General features: G+C 36.8%; 1 protein-coding gene and 1 pseudogene across 16 annotated transcripts in view; one reads left to right on the top strand and one right to left on the bottom strand.

Moving 5' to 3' along the window:
* JMJD1C (jumonji domain containing 1C) overlaps window positions 1-25,047 on the bottom strand; it is a 380,550-nt gene that overhangs the window by 213,164 nt on the left and 142,339 nt on the right. For all 16 annotated transcript variants that reach the window (XM_078345831.1, XM_078345828.1, XM_078345829.1 and 13 more), the window contains one exon: window positions 9,278-9,442. Coding sequence is in view for 2 of the 16 variants with exons in the window: in XM_035268256.3 (XP_035124147.1) it covers window positions 9,278-9,442 (165 nt within the window). In the remaining 14 variants the exon portion in view is untranslated. Of the gene's footprint in view, window positions 1-9,277; window positions 9,443-25,047 lie in introns of those variants that run through there.
* On the top strand, window positions 13,089-13,759 carry LOC108594137 (high mobility group protein B1 pseudogene; annotated as a pseudogene).

Raw genomic sequence — 25,047 nt, 5'->3', positions numbered from 1 at the left:
ACTAAAGCTACGCCATGCAGAGAGTATGTGATTCTGAGCCGCAATAAAACTAGAAAAGCAAAGACACAGATTAGTTTCTCCACTGAAAAAACTCACACACTGTGGACATAACGAGATAATGATGGACATGACTGCACAGGGAGAAGATGACAAAAGTTTCACATTTAGATTCCTCCTGGATTCTGTACCCTAAGCATCTCTTCCCCTGGCTGGTTTTAATTTGCATACTTTCTCTGCAATAAACTATAGGCATGGGACGGGCACAGTGGCTCACTCCTATAATCCCAGCATTTCGGGAGGCTGAGGTGGGCTGATCATGAGGTCAGGAAATCGAGAACATCCTGGTCAATGTGGTGAAACCTTGTCTCTACTAAAAATACAAAAATTAGCTGGGCATTGTGGCATGCACCTGTAGTCCCAGCTACTCAGGAGGCTGAGGCCGGATACTCACTTGAACCAAGGAGGTGGAGGCTGTAGTGAGCCAAGATCGCACCACTGCACTCCAGCCTGGCAACATAGCGAGACTCCATCTCAAAAATAAATAAATTAATTAAATAAATGGTAGGCATGAATGTAACAGGTCTCAGTGAGTTATATCAATCTTCCAGTGATTTATCAACCCTGAGGATCGCTTCCGGAATGCCTCAAACTTGCAACTAGTGCCAGAAGTGAGGGTGTTCTCTTATGGAAGTTTCTCTCAAAGTGTACACCTATCTAAACTCACTGCAGTGCTATACTGAGGTTTTATTTATATATTGTCTTACTTAATCTTCACTACTCTTGTGTGGCAGATATTTCTATTATGAACAGAGTGAGACCTAGAGAGTATAAATAACTTAATTTCACCCAGACATTAACAGTAAATGGAAGAATCAGGATTTAAACCAAAAAATATGCCATGAAGTCTATGTCCTTAAGGCATATTACACTGCCTTGATTTAAGCTGTCATTTTTATTAAGTGTTAATTCTTTATGTATTAAGGCAAGATTTTTAAAAATGCTGCATTAGCAAAACACAAACAGTACCTAACAAAGTATATTAACAAAAATGTAAAAGAAGTTTGCTAAAATAACTCATTTGAAGAAAACTACCTCCAAAATATAAAATACAAAATAACAAATTACATGAAATTTCCAATTTGCTAGAAAATAACAGTTGCTTTTAGGGAAAAGACAATGTTGCAAAATTCCACCATTGTAAAGAAATCATTTTCGTTACTTTATAACATACACATTTTCCCTTGAAACAGGGTCTTGTTCTATTGGCCAGGCTGGAGTGCAGTGGCATAATCATAGCTCACCACAGCCTTGTACTCCTGGATTCAAGCAATCCTCGCACCTCAAGGTGGGACTACAAGGCTTGGGCCATTACACTAGACTAATTTTTTTTTTTTTTTTGGTAGGGATGGGGGTATCACTATGTTGCCCTGGCTGTTCCTGAACTTCTAGACTCAAGCAATTCTCCTGCCTCAACCTCCCAAAATGCTGAGATTACAGGCATAAGCCACTGTCCCCAGCCTATGATACTTCTTAAATACATAATTCTAGTGCTGATATAATTAAGATTTATGTTTTTTATTTAAATTTTCTCTACATTTTCCTAAAGTATGTATAATTATCACTTTTAAAGCTGCATAATATGCCAAAATATTAACAGCATTCACAAATTGTTGAACATCAAGGTTGTCCCATTTTTTTTCTTCTTTAATAAGACTGCAATAAACATCTTTCTTCACATAACATTAAGTCTTTCATTTTTTGTAATCTGCAGCCCCCACCACAGTGTCGGGTTCATATGAGGCATGTGACAAACATTAGCTGAACTGAATACACTTTTTAAAAACTTTCTTGAAGCACAGTCTCCTAAGACTAGAATTAATGAATCAAAGAGTATGAACTTCTTATGGTTCTTACAACATAATACTTTACAAAAGAATAATGTCATTTTATAATCCATAATATATGAGTGTGTTTACTAGTCCACTGCAATAGATGCCAGTATTAGATTTTATCATTTAAAACATTATGTATAATTTGATCTCTTAAAGTGCTTTACCTTGTAGAGAAATAATAATCCTGAAGTTATCATATTTGTCATTACTTCCATTTCATTATTTAACAAAGCACAAAAAGACTATACAACTGTTAATTCTAACTGTGGAAACTCAATTATAAATATGTAAAAACTCTAAATGAAAATACTCAAAAGTTCATTTCTGATATGGAACATGGCTTATTTTCACATTTTAGTAAAATCTGCTTGAGGCCATAATCTAGACCAATTTTGGCAATGTAACTGTTGGATATAAAGGTAATCTTGTCCCAAAGAGCAGAGAACTCTATTTTCCTTTGAGAGGGTTTCTTTCGGAACAGAAAGTAACTAAAAAACATTCTCGCTAAAAGAATAATTTAAAATAAATAAATAAATTGCTAAGAGTGTACATGTTTATGATGTAATTGCAATTCTTGGTTGAACCAGAATTACCTATCGATGAAGGAAAAGCTATACAGAGAAAAAGTAGTCTAAGTTTCCTAAAACTCAACTCAGAAATTCAGGTAAATTATCAAAGATTTGAGTATTTAAGTCAATTGTGAGGACACCTGTTTCTTCCTTTAACATCTTTAAAATAACACATTTGAGGAAATTTTATATTTTTCCACTTGGCAATTTCAGGAATCAAATTTGTATCTAATTAGAATGAGCATTATAAGCTTTTTAGTATTTGTTTTTCTATTATATATTGACATGTTTAAAATTGGTAACTCACAGTTTTACTACAACTGGGTGATTTTGCCTTCTGTCCTATGATATTATAATGTTAATAGCCAGAAAACTTCTGGTAACTCCCAGTAGGGTTCTTTTTCACTACCTGGGTTGTAGCACATTCATCATTTTAAAGTAAGAATTTACTTTACTTACTTTCTAAGATGGGTAAAGCACTGTGCTAGACTCCAAGGAACCATACATAGATGACTAAGACATGACTCCTGTCCTCAAAGAACTTACAATCTATTAAGGAAAGACAGACATGCAAACAAATAGGTATAATACAAAGCAGAATGTGCTGATTGTTAAAACAGAGGTACAAAACAAAGTTCTATAAGAGCACAAGATGGTTATATAGAAGCACTGGTTGGGGTGATCTGGAAGGCTGGGCCAGCAGAAAAGTAGTAGAAAACTCTGCCCCTTAGAAAATACAGCAGTGTTACAGCCCACCTGGGTTAGGGTCGAAGCCCCACTCCCCACAGAAGGTTTTCCTAAAGGAGATGGAGCCAGGGCCCTAACCCAGTTAGGTAGGTGATTCGTTGATTTCAATTATGAATGCCAACACTTTCCTTCCCTGGTGCAGATAAATGTGCTTTCGCAAGTATTTTACTTTATTTAAAAGTAAATAAAATTTAACAATCTATTAAGTAACTTACATGAAGATGCAAGTTACCTCAGCCTACAGCATTAGAATGCCCTCAAGTGGTACTCTGATTACACAGGACCAAGCAAAAAAAAAAAGACACCACTTTAGCATTGTGCATGTGGTGCTCCCATAAATGTTTTGCTACTGATATCCTAGAAAGAAAGATGAACCAGACAATTCCAGAGAAGTCGCCTGGGTATTATTATACTATCCATATTTTGTTGATGATGCAATTATGTTAAACTTTTAAAAATACACTTTAAAATATGTTAACGAGACAACAGGATTTGTTTTTGTCTTGTCATGATCTCAAGAACCAGCAGGTACACTGCTGGTTTCCATTAATTTCTAGGTATAAGAGGTAGACAAGATAACATAACCAATATGTAGTATTTAACAAGTACCACACGAGGAGTGAAACAACTAGAAAGAGGATAATAAATACAAACATGTTTAAATACAAAAGAACAAAAAGCAAGTATCATGTGCACATAAATAGAAACATTAAATTTGTAAAAAATTAAAGACAAAGTATTAGTTTCTACTGTATTTCATTCCATTGCCATCTTGTATACAGATCCCTCAAATTTCTCAAATCTGCAGACAGTATTTCATTATGCTGTAGGAATTTTTAAATGCTGAACTTCATAATTGCTGTTTATAGACATCCTTAGAAAAGCCTAATTTTAATGAACAGAAAAGGAAACAACAGAATCTCAGTAATATCTACTATATATAAATGTTTGCAAAATGCTTATGAAACTTAAACTATTTTCTTAAGTATTACAAACAAGCATTCCCGCTTCACTTGCTTATTAATTTTTACAATCTTCTAAAATGAAAGAAAGAAAAAAAGGAAGCAAGGAGGGCAGGCAAGCACACACCTGACTACTGGAATTAATGATGATATCCCATTGTATAGACTTTAAAAATAAACATACAGTTCAAAAAGACTTGCTATCAAACAATTAGCTGAGCAAACTATGAAATAAATGACAAAAAGGTTATAATATTTGTAATAATATAAAGAAAGCTAATAACAAATATAAAACATAAAACCCTAATAACTACTAAAGAATAACAAATCACTAAAAATACAATTTGCTCATAAACATGAAAAAAATGAACCCTATTAAAGGAATGCAAACTGAAACAACAAATATTACTTCAAAATATCCAATTAGCAGAGAAAGAATAACATTTAATGCTGCATCCCCTTAGAATGTAAAATTCCTCCTGTTTTGGCCAAACATTTGTGTTTTAAAATAAAATAAACAAAATAAAAAATGCTTACAAGGGTGTGATGACATAAAAACACCCCAATACTGACTGGGGACAATGGCAGTCAGTACAGTCTTTAGACAATTTGTGAAGAGTAACAGGAGATAGATTTTTGTGGCTTTCAAGTTCATACCCTGTGATCATTAATTCCACTACTATGAATAGAAATTTTTAAAAATCAGAGAGGCAGATAAAGGCTTACAATGGTATTTATCCCAGTTATTTAAATGTCCCATAAAACAGGAAACAACTACAATGCCAAACACTAAGGAAATGGTTCATTATAACAGTAAATACTATGCAGCCATTAAAAATGATCTTAAATTACTACTCAGGAGGAGAAATGTAGAGGACAGATGTTAAGCAAAAAAAGCAGGATCTATAATTTTTAATTCAGTCTTAGCTAAAACTGTTTAAAAGAAGGCAGAGATTTTGTACTCTGCTAATTTGTCAAATTCATTTATTAGTTCTAATGGGCTTTGTTGTTATCGTCAAGTCTTTACAGTTTTCTACATATAAGATCATATCATAGACATAATTTTACTTCTTTCCTATTTAAATGCTTTTAATGTTTTTTTTCTCGTCTAATTTCTGGACTACGACTTGAAATACTATGTTGAATGGACATGACAAAAGCAGGGATTCCTTGTCTTATTCCTGATCTTAGACAAAAAACTTTCAGTCCTTTACCATTGACTAGGATATTACCATCATATCATAGACATAATTTTACTTCTTTCCTATTTAAATGCTTTTAATGTTTTTTTTCTCGTCTAATTTCTGGACTACGACTTGAAATACTATGTTGAATGGACATGACAAAAGCAGGGATTCCTTGTCTTATTCCTGATCTTAGACAAAAAACTTTCAGTCCTTTACCATTGACTAGGATATTACCTAAGTAACATGATATGAAGTTAATACATAAAAATCAGTTTGCTTTCTTTCCTTTTTTTTGAGGCAAGGTCTTGGTTTGTCACCCAGGCTGAAGTGTACTGGTGTAAAGAGCTCTCTGCAGCCTTGAACTCCTGGGCTCAAGGAATCCTCCCACCTCAGCCTCCCAAGTAGCTAGGACTACAGGCTCATGCCTGACTAGTTTCTATATGACTATAATGAATAATTTGAAAATGAAATAACAAAAAATTCCATTTGCAAGAACATCAAAAAATAAATTACCTAGGAGGTAAAATACATACTGAAACTATAAAACACAAATGAACAAAATTAAAGAAAATATAAACAAGTAAAAAGGACCAGAAGATTCAATATTTATTACGTGTGTATGTGTAGTTTTAGAGACAAGATCTCACTCTGTTACCCAGGCTTAAGAGCAGTGACACAAATGGCTCACTGCAGCCATCAACTAACTCCTGGGCTTATGCGATCCTTCCACCTTAGCCTCTCAAATAGCTGAGCCTACAGGCATGAGCCACCACACTCGCCTTATTTTATTTTATTTTTTTTGCAGAGAAGGGGCTTGCTGTGTTGTTCAGCCTGGTCTTGAGCTCCTGGCCTCAAGCAATTCTCTCACCTTTGCTTCCCAAAGAGCTAGGATTATAGGTGTAAGCCACAGCACCCAGTCCTTAATATTAAAATGTCTACCACCCAAATCCATCTACAGATTCAATGTAATCCCTATCAAAATCCAAGTGACTTTTTTCTGGAGAAAAGGAAAACTCCCTCCTAAAGTTCAATGGAAAACTCAAGGAACCCTCAACAGCCAAAACTATCCTAAAAAAAGAACAAAGTTGACAGAAAAACATTTCCTTATTTCACAATGTACTACAAAGCAACAATAATCAATACAGTATTGGTATCACAGTTAAGAACAGACATATAGACCAATGGAATGGGAACAGAAAGCCTAGAAACAAACCCTTGCAAATAGAGTCAAAATATTTTCTACAAGAGTGGTAAAGACCATTCATTGGGGCAAAGGCAGTCTTTCAACAAATGAAAACAGACAAGTTGGGCTTCATCAAAATTTAAAAGTTTTGTGCAGCAAAGGCCATTGCTAACAGGGTAAAAAGGCAACCTGTAAAATGAGAGAAAATGTTACCGAATCATGTATCTAATAAAGGATTAATATCAAGAATACATAGAGAAATTCTAAAACTCAACAACAACAACAAAAATCCAATTCAAAAGCAGGCAAATAATTTGAATAGATATTTCTCAAAAGACTGTACAAATGGCCGATAAACATGTGAGAAGATGCTCAACATCACATTAAGCATTAGAGAAATACAAAACGAAACCACACCACAAGGAGATGCCATTTCATACCTACTGAGAAGATAAATACCAAAAAAAAAAAAAAAAGGAAGCCGGCACAGTGGCTCCTGCCTGTAATCCCAGCACATTGGGAGGCCAAGGCAGGCAGATCATGAGGTCAAAATATAGAGACCATCCTGGCCAACATGGTGGGAAAAAAAAAATGTATTAAAATATTTAGTAACAGGTAATTCTTCTTGGTTTGTTAATCAGTAAATTATTGTGGGTTGCAGTGAGCCAAGATCATGCCACTGCACTCCAGCCTGGGCGCCAAAGCAAAACTCCATCTCAAAAAAAAATTTTTTTGTTGTTGTTTTTTTTTTTTTTTTAGCTAGGCATGGTGGCACACATCTGTAGTCCTCCTAGCTACTCGGGAGGCCAAAGTGGGAGAATTATTTTGAGCCCAGAAGTTCAGGGCTGCAGTGAGCTGTGATCACACCACTGCATTCCAACCTGGGTGAAAAAGTGAGACCTTGTCCAAATAAATAAATAAATGGTATGGCCAAAAAAAAAGAAAAAAAAAAGGGAACCAGAGCAATATGCCTCATTAAAAAAAATAAAAAATTATATATATTACTATAGATACAATACATACTGTTTATCCCTTAGTGATAGGACTAAAGATGATAATTTTTTATTACTTTTATACCACAGTGTTTTTCAAATTTTTCACCACATATATTTTTTGGTCTAAGATAAAATTTTTTTAAAAGTTGTTGATGACTTAAATAGGCCTAATTTCAAGGCTAAGAGGTTTTCAACAGAAACAACTTTGTAAAATTATGACAAAATTATCATTAAACAGTATTTCCCAGTATAAATTTTAAAATTCTCTCTAAAATCAGTATTTTATTAATACAAAGCAGAAATTCACCTCAGTCTTAACTTCCTTCAAGAAAGGGCAAAGCTTTTCTAAAGTTTTATTAATTTTTTAACTATGATATTGACGTATAGGTTTTCATACTATTGATACTGTTTCCTGCTTTTGAGAATTCTCATATAAAATTCACCAATATGTTATAATTATTCATAATTTAAAAATTTTATCCAGTTTTTGGGTTAAGGTCTATAAAATTAAAATAATGCTAGTAAGGGTTTAGAGTTTTTACATGAAGAATTCAACATACTCATTAAATACTTTTTAAACCCTACTATGGATAAAAATTTTCTCTAGTTTGCTATGCAAAGTTTCCTATGAAAACTACAGGTCAGACAGATATTATTTTAATCTTTCAATACTGTTTAAAAATTTAAAAGGAACTACCCTAACTCATTAGTTATACTAATTACCTGCAATCATATTTCAGTGGCTTTTTAAGTACTTCTTTGATAGTATCCTAAGAAGAAAACTATATAAATATTGCAAATTTGTTACATGCTAGATGTGCTGCCAGAAAACAGTGGTAACAATGTTTAAATAAATATGGCTCTTTTCTTAATACAATTTAATAACCTTGTTTACTTCCTGTTTTTTTCTTAAATAAAACAATTCAAATTACCAGGGACTTTGCTGAAAATTATATTTTCTTAAATGAAACATATCCTGATAAGAAGTAATTTAATCCATTAATTGAATATATAATTACACATTAAACCTCTATCACCCACAATGACTTACTGATGAACAAATCAAGAAGAATTACTCATTAAATGTTTTAATACAGTGTGTACCATCTTCTACTTAACAAAGTTTCATTCAGCAAAGTTATTCCACATGACATACAGTCAACTATCTCTCAGGTGACTTTCATCCAATTTATAAACTTATTTATGAACTACATAAGCTGACAGAATACTAATCAAGAGACACATAAAGCTGTTTTAACAAAAGGAAGGCAGTATTTTGAAATCTCTGCCAGATACGTCAGAAACTCTTCAGAAATATTAACTTAAAAATCACTAAGATGAATCTAAACTTTTATTCAATTCTTGGTCTTAAATGTTTATTTATTTATTTATTTATTTTTAGAGATGGGGTCTCACTGTCACCCCAGCTGGAGTGCAGTGGCGTGACAGGAACTCACACAGTCTTGGTCTTGGGCTCAGGTGATCCTCCCACCTCAGCCTCCCAAGTGGCTGGGATCACAGGTATGTGCCAACACACCCAGCTAATTTTTTGGGGGGTGGGGGTAAAGATGGGGTCTTGCTTTGTTGCCTAAGCTGATCTCCAACTCCTGGCTTGAAGCAATCATCCTGCCTCAGCTTCCCAAAGTGCTAGTTTCATAGGCATTAGTTCACCACACCTGGCTGTTGTTTTTTGTTTTTAACAAACAAATAAAAATGCTTAATGAAACAGGAATAGATCTTACCAATGCAGGCCACTGAATCTGTTTGCTCTTTGATCCCTGAGTCTGGCTAGGGTCATTCCTTTTGGCCCAGATTAAGTGGTATTCCACCAAGAAAGTTGAAAAATCTTCATAAACTTTAACCCACTCTCGTTTATCCCATTCAAGATCATCAAATTCCACATACACCTATGAAAACAAAAACACAAAATTCAATAAGCAAAATAGAAGAGTGGTATATCTTTTTTTTACTGACACATAATAATCATACATATTTATGGGGTACATATGATATTTTGATACATGCACACAATGTGTAATGATCAAATCAGGGTAATTAGAATATCCACCATCTCAAATATTTATTATTTATTTGTGACAGAAACATTTCAAATCCTCCCTTCTAGCTATTTTGAAAAATACAATAAATTACTGATAACTATAGTTACCACACTGTGCTATCAAACACTAACACTCCTAATTGTAGAAGGAAGAAAAGGGAACTCTAGTACACTGTTGGTGGGAATGTAACTTAGTACATCCAATATGGAAAACAGTATGGAAGTTCCTCAAAAAACTAAAAGTAGATCTACCATAAGATCTGGTAATCCCACTGCTGGGTAAATAGCCACAAGAAAGGAACACATATTAAAGAGATAGCTGCACATCATTGTTTACTGCAACACTATTCCCAATAGCCAGGCTATGGAATCAACCTAAGTATCTATCAACATATGAATGGACAAAGAAAATGTGGTATATATATACAATAGAATACAATTAGGACGTGAAAGAGAATGAAATATTGTCATCTGCAGCAGTATGAATGAAACTGGAGGTAATTATGTTATATGAAATAAGCAAGGTACAGACAGACAGACATCACATGTTCACACTCATATGTAAGAGCCAAAAATTTGGATCTTGGTCCAGAATGGTGGCTCATGCCTGTAATCCCAGCACTTTGAGAGGCAAGAGATGGGAGGATCACCTGAGCGAGGACTTCAAGACCAGCCTTGACAACATAGTGAGATCCCGACTCTATCAAAAGAGAAAAGTAAAAAACTTAGCTGGACATGACGGCACATGCCTGTAGTCCCAGCTACTCATGAAGCTGAAACGGCAAGATCATTTGAGCCCAGGAATTTGGGCTTCAGTGAGCTATGACTGCTACAGTGTGCGATGAGACCCTGTCTACTTAAAAAACAAACAAAAAGTGGGTCTCATGGAGATAGAAGGTAGAACAATGATTATCAGAGGCTAGGATGGGTGAAGGGTGGAGATGAAAAGAGGCTCGTTAATGAGTATAACAACATTTCAAAATATAAGCCATGAACTTGAATTAGAAAGGACATTACTTCCTGTTTATTTTTCTTAAATAAAACTCTTCAAATGACCAGAGAATTAATTAACAAATTAATTCTTTAACTTAACATTTTTCATAAAACCATCATTTAACTTTCCTTAATCAGATTATGTCCCTTACTTATGACAGGGAGATAAACCATAACTATATTGAGAAAGGCAATTTAAAGAGTGTTGATTAGTAAAGACTGGTTCATTATCTTCTAAATGTACACTAATAATGATGTTTATATTGATGATTCTAGAAGCAGAGGTTAGAAAATGTCTTTAAAGAGTAAATAGTATTTCAGATTTTGCAAACCAGATGGTTTCTGTCATAATTACTTCTGTCTCTGTCACAGACAACCATAGACAATATGTAAACAACTGAGCTTGACTTTATTCTAATAAAACATTACTTTCAAAGGTAGCCAAGGTATAAACATGGCTCAACATATGAAATTCAATTAATATAATATACCACACATTAACAGAATAAAGAAAAAATCATCTCTAATTATGCAGAAAAAGCATCTGGCCAAATTCCACAGCTTTTCCTGATTAAAAACACCCAACAAACTAGGAACAGAAGGAAAATATCTAAATATAAAAAGGTCAATATGAAAAACCCACTGCTAACATCATACGCTACAGTAAAAAGTCAAACGCATTTCCTCTAAGATGGGAACAAGACAAGGATGTCATAACTTGGAAAACTGAAACTGACTCTTACAGGTCGGTCATTCAATCATTCAACCCTTTCCTCCGCCGCTACTTTCATTCTTTTGCATTCATTCCCAAAATTAGCTCTTCATAGAATTGTCTTTCCAATTTATTAGTTACGTTGGAAGCAGTCTTCTCATTGCTTGTATTTTTATCCTAATTCTGCCACCCATCTTCTGCTCCCTTATAGCTGAAGACTTTCCATTTCCACTTACTTGAATAATGGTTGCTCTTTTGGCCCAGCTCAAGTTCTTCAATAATGTTTATGTCCCCCTACTTCGACTCCAACTTAGCTTTGAACTTCTACTCCAATTATTTTTCGCAGCTTACACTCTATTAGTATATAAGCAAATAGCATCTTCTCTCTCTCTGTCTCTCTCTCTCTATATATATATGTACATATATACACACATACATATACGTATTATTTTTTTTCTTTTCTTTTTTTTTTTTAAGAATGGAGTCTAGCTCTGCACCCAGGCTGAAGTACAGTGGCGTGATCCTGGCTCACTGCAACCTCCACCTCCCAGGGTCAAGCAATTCTCCTGACTCAGCCTCCCAAGTAGCTGGAATTACAGGCGCCTGACACCACATTCAGCTACTTTTTGTATTTTTAGTAGAGATGGGGCTTCACCATGTTGTCCAGACTGGTCTCCAACTCCTGATCTTGTGATCCACCCGCTTTGGCCTCTGAAAGTGCTGGGATTACAAACGTGAACCACCTCGCCTGGTCTACCATCCTATATTTTTAAGTGTAATGAAAATATCTTTAAATTATGCATGTAAACTCACTTAAGGTAGAGCTGCGCTTTCATTTATTTTTAGTGCCCAGTACAGTACAGCATACATATAAAGTTTTCAATTAACATTAAAAATCCCCGACTCTTGGACTCAATCATGGTCTTTTAAAAATGGAAGCAGGCTGGGCACAGTGGCTTATGCCTGTAATCCCAGTACTTTGGGAAGCTGAGGTGGGTGGATCGCCTTAGGTCAGGAGTTCGAGACCAGCCTGGCCAACATAGTGAAACCCCATCTCTACTAAAAATACAAAAAATTGGCTGGGTGTGGTGGCAGGTGCCTGTAGTCCCAGCCACTCAGGAGGCTGAGGCAGCAGAATTGCTTGAACCCGGGAGGGCGGAGATCATGCAACTGCACTCCAGCCTGGGCAACAGGAGCGAAACTCCGTCTCAAAAAAAAAAAAAAAAAGGGAAGCAACCTGGTAAAAGGTAAGTCTGACTGGTGGTGTTTGTTCTGATGCACACTAGGAAGCTTGTTTCAAAAACAAAAAGGCTTATCTATTAGAATATCCACTAAAGATATCCGTTAAAGCTGATGTATTAGAATGGGGAAAGAGAAACATGCCCTGGTCAAGGAGTTGACATCTGTCTCTAGTTAGCTATCCATACCAAGTCAGTGAAGAAATCCAAGTCAAGGAAGAAGCCAACAAAACATTTGGCTTTTTCTAATAAAACTGATCCTTAAGGGGTTGAGCCGAGGTCCAGCTGATATTATGCAAAGGTTTCAAACTCTACCAATTTCTCCAGTACTTGAAATCTGTTATTTACATACTAGATTTTGGTAAAAGAGCTCTGGTAAACCCTAGAAAACTGGAACAGAGACAACTGTCAGGAAAACCTGCACACTAATTTTGCTTTTCCTTCACAGACAATGATATGGTAATGCTGAGAAAATATTTTAGTTAAAACCTAAAGAGACAGGCTGTGTCTGGCTCCCGATCTCACAGCCACTGCAGTACACTGAGCTCCATAGAGACAGCACCAGGGCAAGTGAGAGCCGGACGGGCACTGGGCAACTCTGCCTCGCTGAGGAAAAATAACTAAACATGGGCAAAGGAGATCCTAAGAAACCAACAGGCAAAATGTCATCATATGCATTTTTTGTGCAAACTTGTCAGGAGGAGCATAAGAAGCACTACCCAGATGCTTCAGTCAACTTCTCAGAGTTTTCTAAGAAGTGCTCAGAGAGGTGGAAGACCACGTCTGCCAAAGAGAAAGGAAAACCTATATACCCCCTAACGGAGCGACAACAAAGAAGTTCAAGGATCCCAATGCAACCAAGAGGCCTCCTTTGGCCTTTTTCCTGTTCTGCTCTGAGTAACGTCCAAAAATCAAAGGAGAAAATCCTGGCCTGTCCATTGGTAATGTTGTGAAGAAACTGGGAGAGATGTGGAATAACACTGCTGCAGATGACAAGCAGCCTTATTAAAAGAAGGCTGCAAAGCTGAAGGAAAAACACGAAAAGGATATTGCTGCATATCGAGCTAAAGGAAAGCCTGATACAGCAAAAAAGGGAGTTGTCAAGGCTGAAAAAGCAAGAAAAAGAAGGAAGAGGAGAAAGATGAAGATGAAGAGGATGAGGAAGAGGAAGATGATGATGCTGATGAGTAAGCTGGTTCTTGTGCAGTTTATTTTTTTTGTCTATAAAGCATTTAACCTCCCCGTACACAACTCACTCCTTTTAAAGAAAAAAAAAAACGAAATGTAAGGCTGTTTAAGATTTGTTTTTAAACTGTCTTTTTTTTTTGTATAGTTAACAGACTACCAAATGTGTCTTTAGATAGCCCTGTCCTGGTGGTATTTTCAAGAGCCACTAACCTTGCCTGGTACAGTATGGGGGTTGTAAATTGGCATGGAAATTTAAAGCAGGTTCTTGTTGGTGAACCGCACAAATTAGTTATATATGGGGGTGGTAATTTTTTCACCTTCAGTTGTCTGATGCAGCTTATACAAAATAATTGTTGTTCTGTTAACTGAATACCACTCTGTAATTGCACACAAAAAAATGTTGCAGCTGTTTTGTTGATATTCTGAATGCTTCTAAGTAAATACAATGTTTTTATTTAAAAAAAAAAAAACCATCTAAAGAGCCAAGAGGTTTGTTGACATTTTCCAAACTGAAGATACAAATCAATGTACATTTTTCCAAACGTAAAGCCCAAAAGTTTTCAGCATGAAGTGAGCTTTCCAAATCCACTTTATATTGCATAAACAGTGCTACTAGCAGTTTTCAGAACTTGTTAGAAACACTGGGGACAAAAAAGACAATTTTTTTTTTGGCCCCAATGTTTCTAACAAGTTCTGCTTCTTCCCCTTTGCTGTATAGCCAACTCATCTTCAGATATGAGATTATCAAGAACAATGAAGGGTTTGGAATTTAATTATATACAGAGAACTAAACACATCCCCACCCCCCCACACACACACCACATGCACGTTACTGTTTCAAAGATTCTGGCTGAAAACGTAAGACTCCTGGGACTTCATAAGTTAGAGCAAAACCAGCAATCAGAGTATCATCATGATGCTTGTGTCAGCTTCTCATGACTGTTAAGTCCCATGGGAAGGATTCAAAGGGCCAGAATGGAAACCTGAGCACACAGAACGTTATCTTAAAGAAGAGAAGGGAGTGGAACTGACCACTTAGATAGTAAATGCAAGAGAGAGCCTGCTCTTTGTTTAGGGGAGGTTATTACTTAATCCCTCAGAGCTGGCTGCTTACTACACACACAACTCTGATAAATGGTCCAGGCTAAGAGCAGTTAGAGTCTTGTATTCTAACACATCCAGCAAGAAAGTGCAGAGACATGCAGTGGCCATAGTGGATTGCCTATACCAACACAGATAAAATTTTTTATCAGGCTGGACTGAATAAGAAACCTACCCTTACTGTGTATGAGTGTTTATGTGGGGTGAGGAATGGTGTGGGAATAGTTTCTTTCCATAAGTTTACAAACTGCCAGTTCATGCATTTTTAGTTAATTATACAGTAACTTAATATTAACTCCTTCCTAATTCTCCTATGTTGGGTCCTTCTGTCTGCTTAATTCCATCTTACTAACTAGACCAAAGGGTCCTTGAGGGCAAGAATTAGTACGCTTTCTGTGGTGGCTCACACCTGTAATCCCAGTACTTTGGGAGGCCAAGGTAGGCAGATCACTTTAGATCAGGAGTTCGAGACCAGACCGGGCAACATGGTGAAACCCTGTCGCTACTGAAAACACAAAAAATATTAGCTGGGTATGGTGGCACATGCCTGTAATCCCAGCTACTCAGAAGGCTTATCCAGGGAGGTGGCTGAACCTGGTATGCAGAGGGTGCAGTGAGCCGAGATCACAGCACTGCACTCCAGCCTGGGTTGACAGAGTAAGGCTCTGTCTCAAAAAAAAAAAAAAAAAAGGATTTAGTACGACTTTATCTTTTTTGCATCTCTAGAATGGCAGTTGTTGCAGCAAACTAAAGTTCCCGATACAGTTTCAGGTAATCAGCACTGAGCAAAACACATCTCAAGTACAATTAAATGACTAACTTGCAAAAACAAAAAATTTTATTTATTTATTTGAGACAGGGTCTCACTATGTTGCCCAGGCTGGAGTGTAGTGGCTATTCACAGGCACGATCCCACTACTGATCAGCACGGGAGTTTTGACCTGCTCCGTTTCCAACCTGAGCTGGTTCACCCCTCCTTAGGCAACCTGGTGGTCCCCCACTCCTGAGATGTCACCATATTGATGCCAAACTTAGTGGGGACACCTGATCGGCATAGCGCACTACAGCCCAGAACTCCTGGGCTCAAGTGATCCTCCCACCCCAGCCTCCCGAGTAGCTGGGACTACAGGCACGCGCCACCGAGCCCGGAAAAAAACCAAAAATTTTAAATACAGCAGATGTATCTAGTAATAAATCACTGTGCTCATAATTATCTAGAAAAAAAGTAACATTTCATTCAGTAAATATTTCTTTTTTTTTTTTTTTTTTGCCAATTAGTTTGAGCTTATGAGGTTACTCAGGTTAGCCTTGAACTGATGACCTCGCCTTCGCGAGCGCCATGACCTCCGGCGGGAGCCACTTTGGACCCCTCATTCAGTAAATATTTCTAACTGCACATGAGAACCAATCACTATGAACACTCAGAGTTCAGGGAACAACGATCATTCACATATACACATGCATGTATGTGTGTGCCTGTGTGTGTATGAAATGTGTGTGTATGAAGTTAACAGCCACGGGTACTGATTATTATTGTAAGAATTAAGATGATGTGAGGAAAAAGTCAAGCAAAATAATCCACTAAAAATAATTACTTCAAAAGAAAAACAAAAACAATTATTTTACAGTGGACAAGTAAGTGAGTAAATACTTAGCCAAATATGTAAGAATCATTTTTTCTCCCTGAGACAGTCTTGCTCTGTCACCCAGGCTGGAGTGCAGTAGCACCATCCTGGCTCATTGCAATCTCCACCACTTGGGTTCAAGCCATTCTCCTTCCTCGGCCTCCCATCTCTAGGTAGTATACATGTTTTCTACAACAGATGTGAACATGCTGGCAGTTTGTCTAAGTATAATACTAAGCATTAAAAGAAGAGCTATCAGCTGGGCATAGTGGCTCACACCTATAATTCCAGCATTTTGGGAGGCCGAAGGAGGAGAACTGCTGGAGCCCAGAAGTACAAAACCAGTCTGGGTGACAGACCGAGACCCTATCTCAAAAACAAAAACAAAAACAAAACAAAAAAAGAGCTATCAGACTGTCAGAGGAACCATTTGCAAGAAGAAAAATCAACAGTCATGCAATTCCATTTCTACTATTTTACAAATTTAAATTAGTCTAACCCTTGAACTCTTTTTTGAGACAGAGTCTCGTTCTGTCGCCAGGTGCCAGGCTAGAGTACAGTGGCGCACGATCTCGGCTCACTGCAACCTCTGCCTCCCGGGGTTAAGCAATTCTCCTGCCTCAGCCTCCTGAGTAGCTAGGACTACAGGTGCGCGCCACCATGCCCACCTAAATTTTTTTTTTTTAAGTAGAGACGGGGTTTCATCATGTTGGCCACGATGGTCTCAATCTCTTAACCTCGTGATCTGCCCACCTCGGGCTCCCAAAGTGCTGGGATTACAGGCGTGAGCCACGGCGCCTGGCCACCCTTAAACTCTTTAAGCATTATTAGTTACTAGAAGAATGTTTCCTTTTCTTTTTTTTTTTTGAGACAGAGTTTCGCTCTTGTTACCCAGGCTGGAGTGCAATGGTGCGATCTCGACTCACCGCAACCTCCGCCTCCTGGGTTCAGGCAATTCTCCTGCTTCAGCCTCCTGAGTAGCTGGGATTACAGGCTAATTTTTTGTATTTTTAGTAGAGATGGGTTTTCACCATGTTGACCAGGATGGTCTCGATCTCTTGACCTTGTGATTCACCCACCTCAGCCTCCCAAAGTGCTGGGATTACAGGTGTGAGCCACATAGCTGACTGTGTCAAAGTGGAAAATGTATTCTGGTTACTTGGTTTGGAGACCTATATTATTAAAATTATATCAATGTAACAATATTAGAACTAAGAGCCGGGCGCGGTGGCTCAAGCCTGTAATCCCAGCACTTTGGGAGGCCGAGGCGGGTGGATCACAAGGTCAACAGATCGAGACCATCCTGGTCAACATGGTGAAACCCCGTCTCTACTAAAAATTACAAAAAATTAGCTGGGCACGGTGGCACGTGCCTGTAGTCCCAGCTACTCGGGAGGCTGAGGCAGGAGAATTGCCTGAACCCAGGGGGCAGAGGTTGCGGTGAGCCGAGATTGCGCCATTGCACTCCAGCCTGGGTAACAAGAGCGAAACTCCGTCTCAAAAAAAAAAAAAAAAAGAACTAAGAATTATTTTAGTCTAAATTATAATTCCAGCTCTGCCACTTTTTAATTTTAGAACTTCTAAGTAATCCACAGTCTTTATCTGCAATGTTACATTTGTAGGAAAAATATGTTTTTTCACATTTACTTGGATATATACAGTAAAAATATCAGCTATATAAAAGTTCGAAGAAGATGTTTCAGATTAGCATTATGTAACACTCTACAAGCAAACCTCAGAGGTATTGCAAGTTTGGTTTCAGACTACTGCAATATAGCAAATGAGTATCATAATAAAGTGAACCACATTCGTTTTTTGGTTTTCCAGTGAGGGTTTGGTTCTTGACCAATGTGAAAGAAACCAAATATAATAAGCAAGTCACATAAATTTGTTGATTTCCCACTGCATACAAAATTATATTTTTAATGTATTAAATGTATAATAGCATTATGACTAAAAAACAATTTAGATAATTGTGGTACCTCCTGCTTGTAATCCCCACTTTGGAAGGCTGAGGCAGGAGGATTACTTAAACTCAGGAGTTCAAGACCAGCTTAGGCAATATAGTAAGACCTCGTCTTTACAAAAATGAAAAGATTACCCAGCCATGGTGGCATGTGCCTATGGTCCCAGATAGTCAGGAGGCTGAAACGGGAGGATGGCTTCAGCCAGGGTGGTTGAGGCTGCAGTGAGCCATGATCATGCCACTGCACTCCAGCCTAGGTAACAGAGTGAAACCCAGTGTCAAAATATAAAACTAAAAAACAGGCGGGCGCAGTGACTCACGCCTGTAATCCCAGCACTTTGGGAGGCCGAGACAAGTGGATCACGAGGTAAAGTTATTCAACATGGTGAAACCCCGTCTCTACTAAAAATACAAAAAATTAGCTGGGCATGGTGGCACGTGCCTGTAATCCCAGCTACTCAGGAGGCTGAGGCAGGAAAAGTGCCTGAACCCAGGAGGCGGAGGTTGCAGTGAGCCGAGATCGTGTCATTGCACTCCAGCCTGGGTAACAAGAGCGAAACTCAGTCTCAAAAAAATAAATAAACAATTTACACACCTTAACTTTTATGTTTCTGTGCTAAAAAATGGTAACAATCATCTGGACCTTCAGTGAGCCCTTGCACCTCTTTGCCAATAAAGAGTCTTGACTCAGTGTTTTTGGCTGCTGACTGAGCTCAGGGTACTGGTAGCTGAAGGAGAGTTATTTGTGACAATTTCTTAAAATAAGACAACAATAAAGTTCCCCACATCTACTAATTCTTCCCTTCATGAAAGATTTCCCTAGGGCATGCAATATTCTTAGCCATTTTACTCACAGCTGAACCTCATTTGAAACTGGAGTCAATCCTCTCACAAGCTGAGGCTCCATTATCACCAAAGGTTATGTAGTATTCAGTTCTATCTCAAAAAACTATGTTCTTTGAGCACCCGTAAGAAACAATGCTTCATCCATTCAAGTTCAATCATGAGATTACAGCAATTCAGTGACATCTTCAGGCTCTAGTTTTAATTTGAAATCTCTTGATGTATCTACCACATCTGCAGTGACTTCCCCCATGAAAGTCTTGAACACTTGGATGTTGATACTCTGACCTCCTCCCATAAATCATGAATATTCTTAATGGCAAATGAATATCAAATGGCATCTAGAATAATGAATCCTTTCCAAAAGGTTTTCAATTTACTTTGCCCATATCCATCAGAGGAATCACCACCTCTGGCAGATATAGCTTTACAAAATGTATTTCTTAAATAGTAAGACTTGAAAATCAAAATTATTCCTTAATCCATGGGCTGCAGAATATAACTTATACTTGCAGGCATGAAAACATTAATCTCCATCAGAGCTTTTGGGTGAACAGATGTACTGTCAATGAGCAGTAATACTTTGAAAGGAATATTTTTTTGAGTAGTATATTTTAACAGTGGGCTTAAAATATTTAGAAAATCCTGCTATAAACAGATATGTTGTCATCCAGGCTTTGTTGTTCCATTTACAGAGCACCTGCAGAGTAGATTTAAAATAATTCTTAAGGGCCCTAGGATTTTTGGAATGGTCAATGGACCATTTGTTAATGGTCACTGACTTTAACAAAAAGTCACCCGCTATTTTAGTCCCTAACAAGAGAGTCAGCCTGTGCATTAAGATTTCTTCATGTCAACAATAACAATGTTTGATTTTCTTATCATCCCTGTGTTTCCTGGAGGTGCACTTTTAATTTCCCTCAAAAGTTGTTCTTTGGCAATGACAACTTGACTGTGTGTGCTACAGGCCTAGCTTTTTATTGTCTTCGCTTTGACATGCCTTCCTCACTAACCTTAATCATTTCTAGCTTTTTTATTTCAAATTAGAGATGTGTGACTATTCCTTTCACTTGAAAACATAAAGGCCACTATAGGATTCTTAATTACACTAATTTCGATACTCTTCCATCTCAAGGAATAGGGAGGTCCAAGAAGAGGGGAAGAGACAGGGGAATGGAAGGTTAGTGGAGCAGTCAGAACACACACAGCATTAACAGATTAAGTCTGCCTTCTTATATGGGTGTGGCTTCTGGTGACCCAAAAGAATTACAATACTAACATCAAAGATCACTGATATTACATCAACAGAAGAGATGTAATAATAATAATAATAATAATAATGTTCAAAATATTGCTATTATTATTAAAACGAAGATATTTTTCCACATGTGGTTGGAAAAATGAAACCCAACAGACTTAATAGATACAAAGTTGTCACAAATCCCACACCTTCCCTGCCCCCACCCCTGGCTTTTTTTGTTTGTTTTGTTTTGTCGCTTTGTTTTTTCTGAGACGGAGTTTCACTCTTGTTACCCAGGCTGGAGTGCAATGGTGCAATCTCGGCCCTCAGCAACCTCCACTTCCTGGGTTCAGGCAATTCTCCTGTCTCAGCCTCCTGTGTTTGTTTTTTTAAGAGAGAGGGTCTTGCTCTGCCACCCAGGCTGGAGTAGAGTGTAAGATAGCTCTCTGCAGCCTCCAACTCCTGGGCTCAAGCAATCCTCCCACCATGGCCTCCCAAGCATCTGGGACTACAGACACGTGTTACCATGTCCTGGCTACTACTTTCTTTTTAAATTTATTTCAGACATGTGGTCTTGCTATATTGCTCAGGCTAGTCTCAAACTCCTCACCTCAAGATATCCTCTAACCTCAACCTTCCAAGTAACTGGGATTACAGGTGCATGCCATTGTACCTATCATAAAATCTCAAATTTGTTTAAAACAATTCTACATCTGCTAAGTATAATAAAGCAAACAATGATAAAAAATGTATATATAATTAACTGGGCATGGTGGCTTATGCCTGTAATCTCAGCACTTTGAGAGGCCAAGGTGGATAGATCACAAGGTCAGGAGTTCGAGAGCCTGACCAACATGGTGAAATCCCATCTCTACGAAAAATACAAAAATTAGCCGGGCATGGTGGTGTGCATCTGTAATACCAGCTACTCAGGAGGCTGAGGCAGGAGAATCGCTTGAACCCTGGAGGTTGCAGTGAGCCAATATCATGCCACTGCACTCCAGTCTGGGTGACGGAGACTCTATCTCAAAAAAAAAAAAGTATAAATACTTATATATAGGTTTGTATAACCCAGCCTAATCTAGATTCTGATGTGAACAGTTGTACTTTAAGATACTAAAAAGTAAAAACAAATGAAGAAATATTAAAAAATGTTTTCAGTGTCTATACAATGAAAACTACAATACACTGATCAAGGAAACTTAAGTCTTAAATAGATACACTATGTTCACAAATGAAAAGTTGAAGGAGGAGGGAAAAAAGTCAGCCAAAATAATATACCAAGCAATTTTATCCTTCATAAATGAAGGGGAAATAAACTATTGCCCAAACAAGTAAAAGCAAGAAAATTCATCATCACTAGACCAGATATACAAGAAATGCTTAAAGGAGTCTGATACTGGGGAAATAATGATATCTATCATCATGAAAACACACAGAATATAAACCCCACTGGTAGAGCAGATACAAACAAAAAGCATCAAATGATATCACTATAGAAAACCACCAAACACAATGTTAAGAGAAAAAGGAACAATGACAATACAAAACAACCAGAAAATAATTAATAAAATCACTAGAATAAACCTTCGCATGTTAATAATAACAATCCTGATTGTAAACATGTTAAAGTGTCCATATAAAAGATACAGACTAGTTGAAATGATTTAAAATAATGGCCCAACTATATGCTGCCCATGAGAAACTCATCTCTCCTATAAAGGTGCATACAGACTGAAAAGAAAAGGAATACAAAAGACATTCCATGAAATAGAAACCAAAAGTGGGGAGAAGTAGTTATAATTAAACAGAATTTAAGTCAAAGCAGTAAAAAGAGACAAAGAAGGTAATTATATAAAGAGATTGATTCAGCAAGAAAATATAACAATTCTAAACATATGTGTACCAAACAGCAGAGGATCCAGATGTATAAAGCAAATATTATCAGACCTCAATGGAGTCCAGCTGTGGTGGCTCACCCCTCTAATCCCAGCACTTTGTGGTGCAGAGGTGGGCAGATCACCTGAGGTCAGGAGTTTGAGACCAGCCTTGCCAACATGGTGAAACCCTATCTCTACTAAAAATACAAAAATTAGCCAAGCGGGGGTGGCACACCTGTAATCCCAGTTACTCAGAAGGCTGAGACAGGAGAATGGCTTGAATCCGAAAGACAGAGGTTGCAGTGAGCCAAGATCACACCAGTACACTCCAGCGTAGATGAGAGGGTAAGACCATGTCTTAAAAAAAAAAAATCAAAATGGAAAGAAAGAGTATAATAGTAATTGGGATTTGCAACAACCCACTCTCAGCATTACACAGACCATCTAGCCATCTGGACAGAATTTTTTTTCTTTTTTTCAAAAACTCACTGCATGCTAACAGAAAGAAAATCAGCAAAGAACCATTAGTTTAAACTGCACATTAGACCAAATGGACCTAACAAACATTTATAGAACATTTTACCTACAGCTAAAGAATACACATTCTTCTCACTAGCCAATGGAAGATTCTCCAGTAGAGATCATATGTTTGGACACAAATCAATTCTCAACAAATTTTTTTAAAATCAAAATCATACCAAATCTCTCGGACCACAATGAAATAAAATTAGAAACCAGTAATGAGAGGAACTTTGGAAAGTATAATAAATACATGGAAAGTATGTATTTATTACATGCTTTAAAATATGCTTTATAATATGTTCCTAAATGATGATTAAGTCAAGAAAAAAATTAAGGATGAAATCAAGCTTTACAACAAATAAAAATCAAATCAATACATACCAACACCTAGAGAATACAGAAAAAGTAGTGCTAAAAGCGAAGTTTTTAACTAATAAATACCTATATCCAAAGATTAAGAAAATTTCAAATAAACTGTCCAATCATGCATCTCATGGAAACAAAAACGGAAGAACAAAGCAAACCTGAAATTAATAGAAGGAAAGAAACAATAAAGATCACGAAGAAACAAATTCAACGGATACCAACAAAATAATACAAAGGACCAATGAAATATTGTTTTTTGAAAAAATAATCAATTAAATGCTTGTGAAACTAAACAACAACAAAAAGACAGTACACTCAAATAAACAAAATCAGAAATGAAAAAGAAGAAATTACAACCACAGAAATACAAAAGATCATCAGAAACTATTATGAACTATACACAAACAAGATGAAAAACCTTGAAGAAATGCATAAATTCCTGGACATATACAACCACCAAGACTGAATCAGAGAGAAACAGAAAATCAAAACAAACTAAAAACAAGTAATGAATAAAATTAGTAGTAAAAAATCTCCTAAAAAAGAAGAGTTCAGGGCCAGATGGCTCCTGAACTGAGTTCCTACAGAACTCTATCAAACTTTGAAAGAAAAGCTAATGCCAATTCTCAAATGCAACCAAAAAACTGAAGGGGAGGGAATTCTTCCTAATTTATTCCATGAGGCCAGCATTATATTACCCTAATACCAAAACCAGACAAGAATGTTACAACAAACAAACAAACAAAAACAAACCTACATGCCACTATCTCTGATAAATACAAAAATTCTCATCAAAATAGAAAACCAAATTCAACAGCACATCAAAAACATCACGGTCAAGTAAAATTTTTCCCAGGGATGCAAGGATGGTTCAATATATGTAAATCAAGAGTCACAATAGATCACATCAATAAAATGACAGACAAGAATCATATGATCATCTCAATAGGCAGAAAAAAGTATTTGATAATATTCAACGTCCCTTCATAATAAAAACTCTCAACATACTAAGCACAGAAAAAAGATACCTCAACATAATGAAGGCCATTTATGACAAACAACAGATAGCGTAATACTGAATGGGGAAAAGCTGACAGCCTTTCCTCTAAGAACTGGAACAAAACAACAAAGCCCCAACTCTTTTCACGCCTATCCAACATAATATTGGAAGTCCTAGCTAGAGCAATCAGGCAAAATAAAAAAACAGAGGCATCCAAATTTAAAAAGAAGAAGTCAATGTGTCTCTCTTTGAGCATAGCATGACTGTAAATCTAGGAAAACCTAAAGATTCCACCAAAAACTCATATAATTCATCAATTCAGTAAAATTGCAAGATACAAAAATCAGTAGCATTTCTATATACCAATTATTCAATAGCTGAGAAACATATAAAGAAGGCAATTCCATTTACAATACCTACAAAAACGACAACAACAATAAAAAACGACACAGGAATAAATGCACCCAAAAAGGGGAAAGATCAACAACGAAACCTATAAAACAGACAAAAGAAACTGAAGACACAAACAAATGGAAAGAAATCCATGCTCATGAAGAAAAAGAATTAACAGCATTAAGATAATCATATTGCCCAAAGCAATATAAAGATTCCATGTAATTCTTATCAAAATATCAACATCATTTTTCACAGACATAGAAAAAACAATCCTAAAATTCATATGGAACTAAAGAAAAGCCTAAGGAGCCAAAGCAATCCTGATCAAAAATAACAGAAGCTGAACGAATCACACTATACTACCTGACTTTAAGATATATTAC

Source organism: Callithrix jacchus, chromosome 12 (genome assembly GCF_049354715.1).
Source record: "Callithrix jacchus isolate 240 chromosome 12, calJac240_pri, whole genome shotgun sequence".
NCBI lineage: Eukaryota > Metazoa > Chordata > Mammalia > Primates > Cebidae > Callithrix > Callithrix jacchus.
The sequence above is the reverse complement of the archived record's forward strand: the minus strand, read 5'-3'. Positions and strand labels throughout refer to the sequence as shown.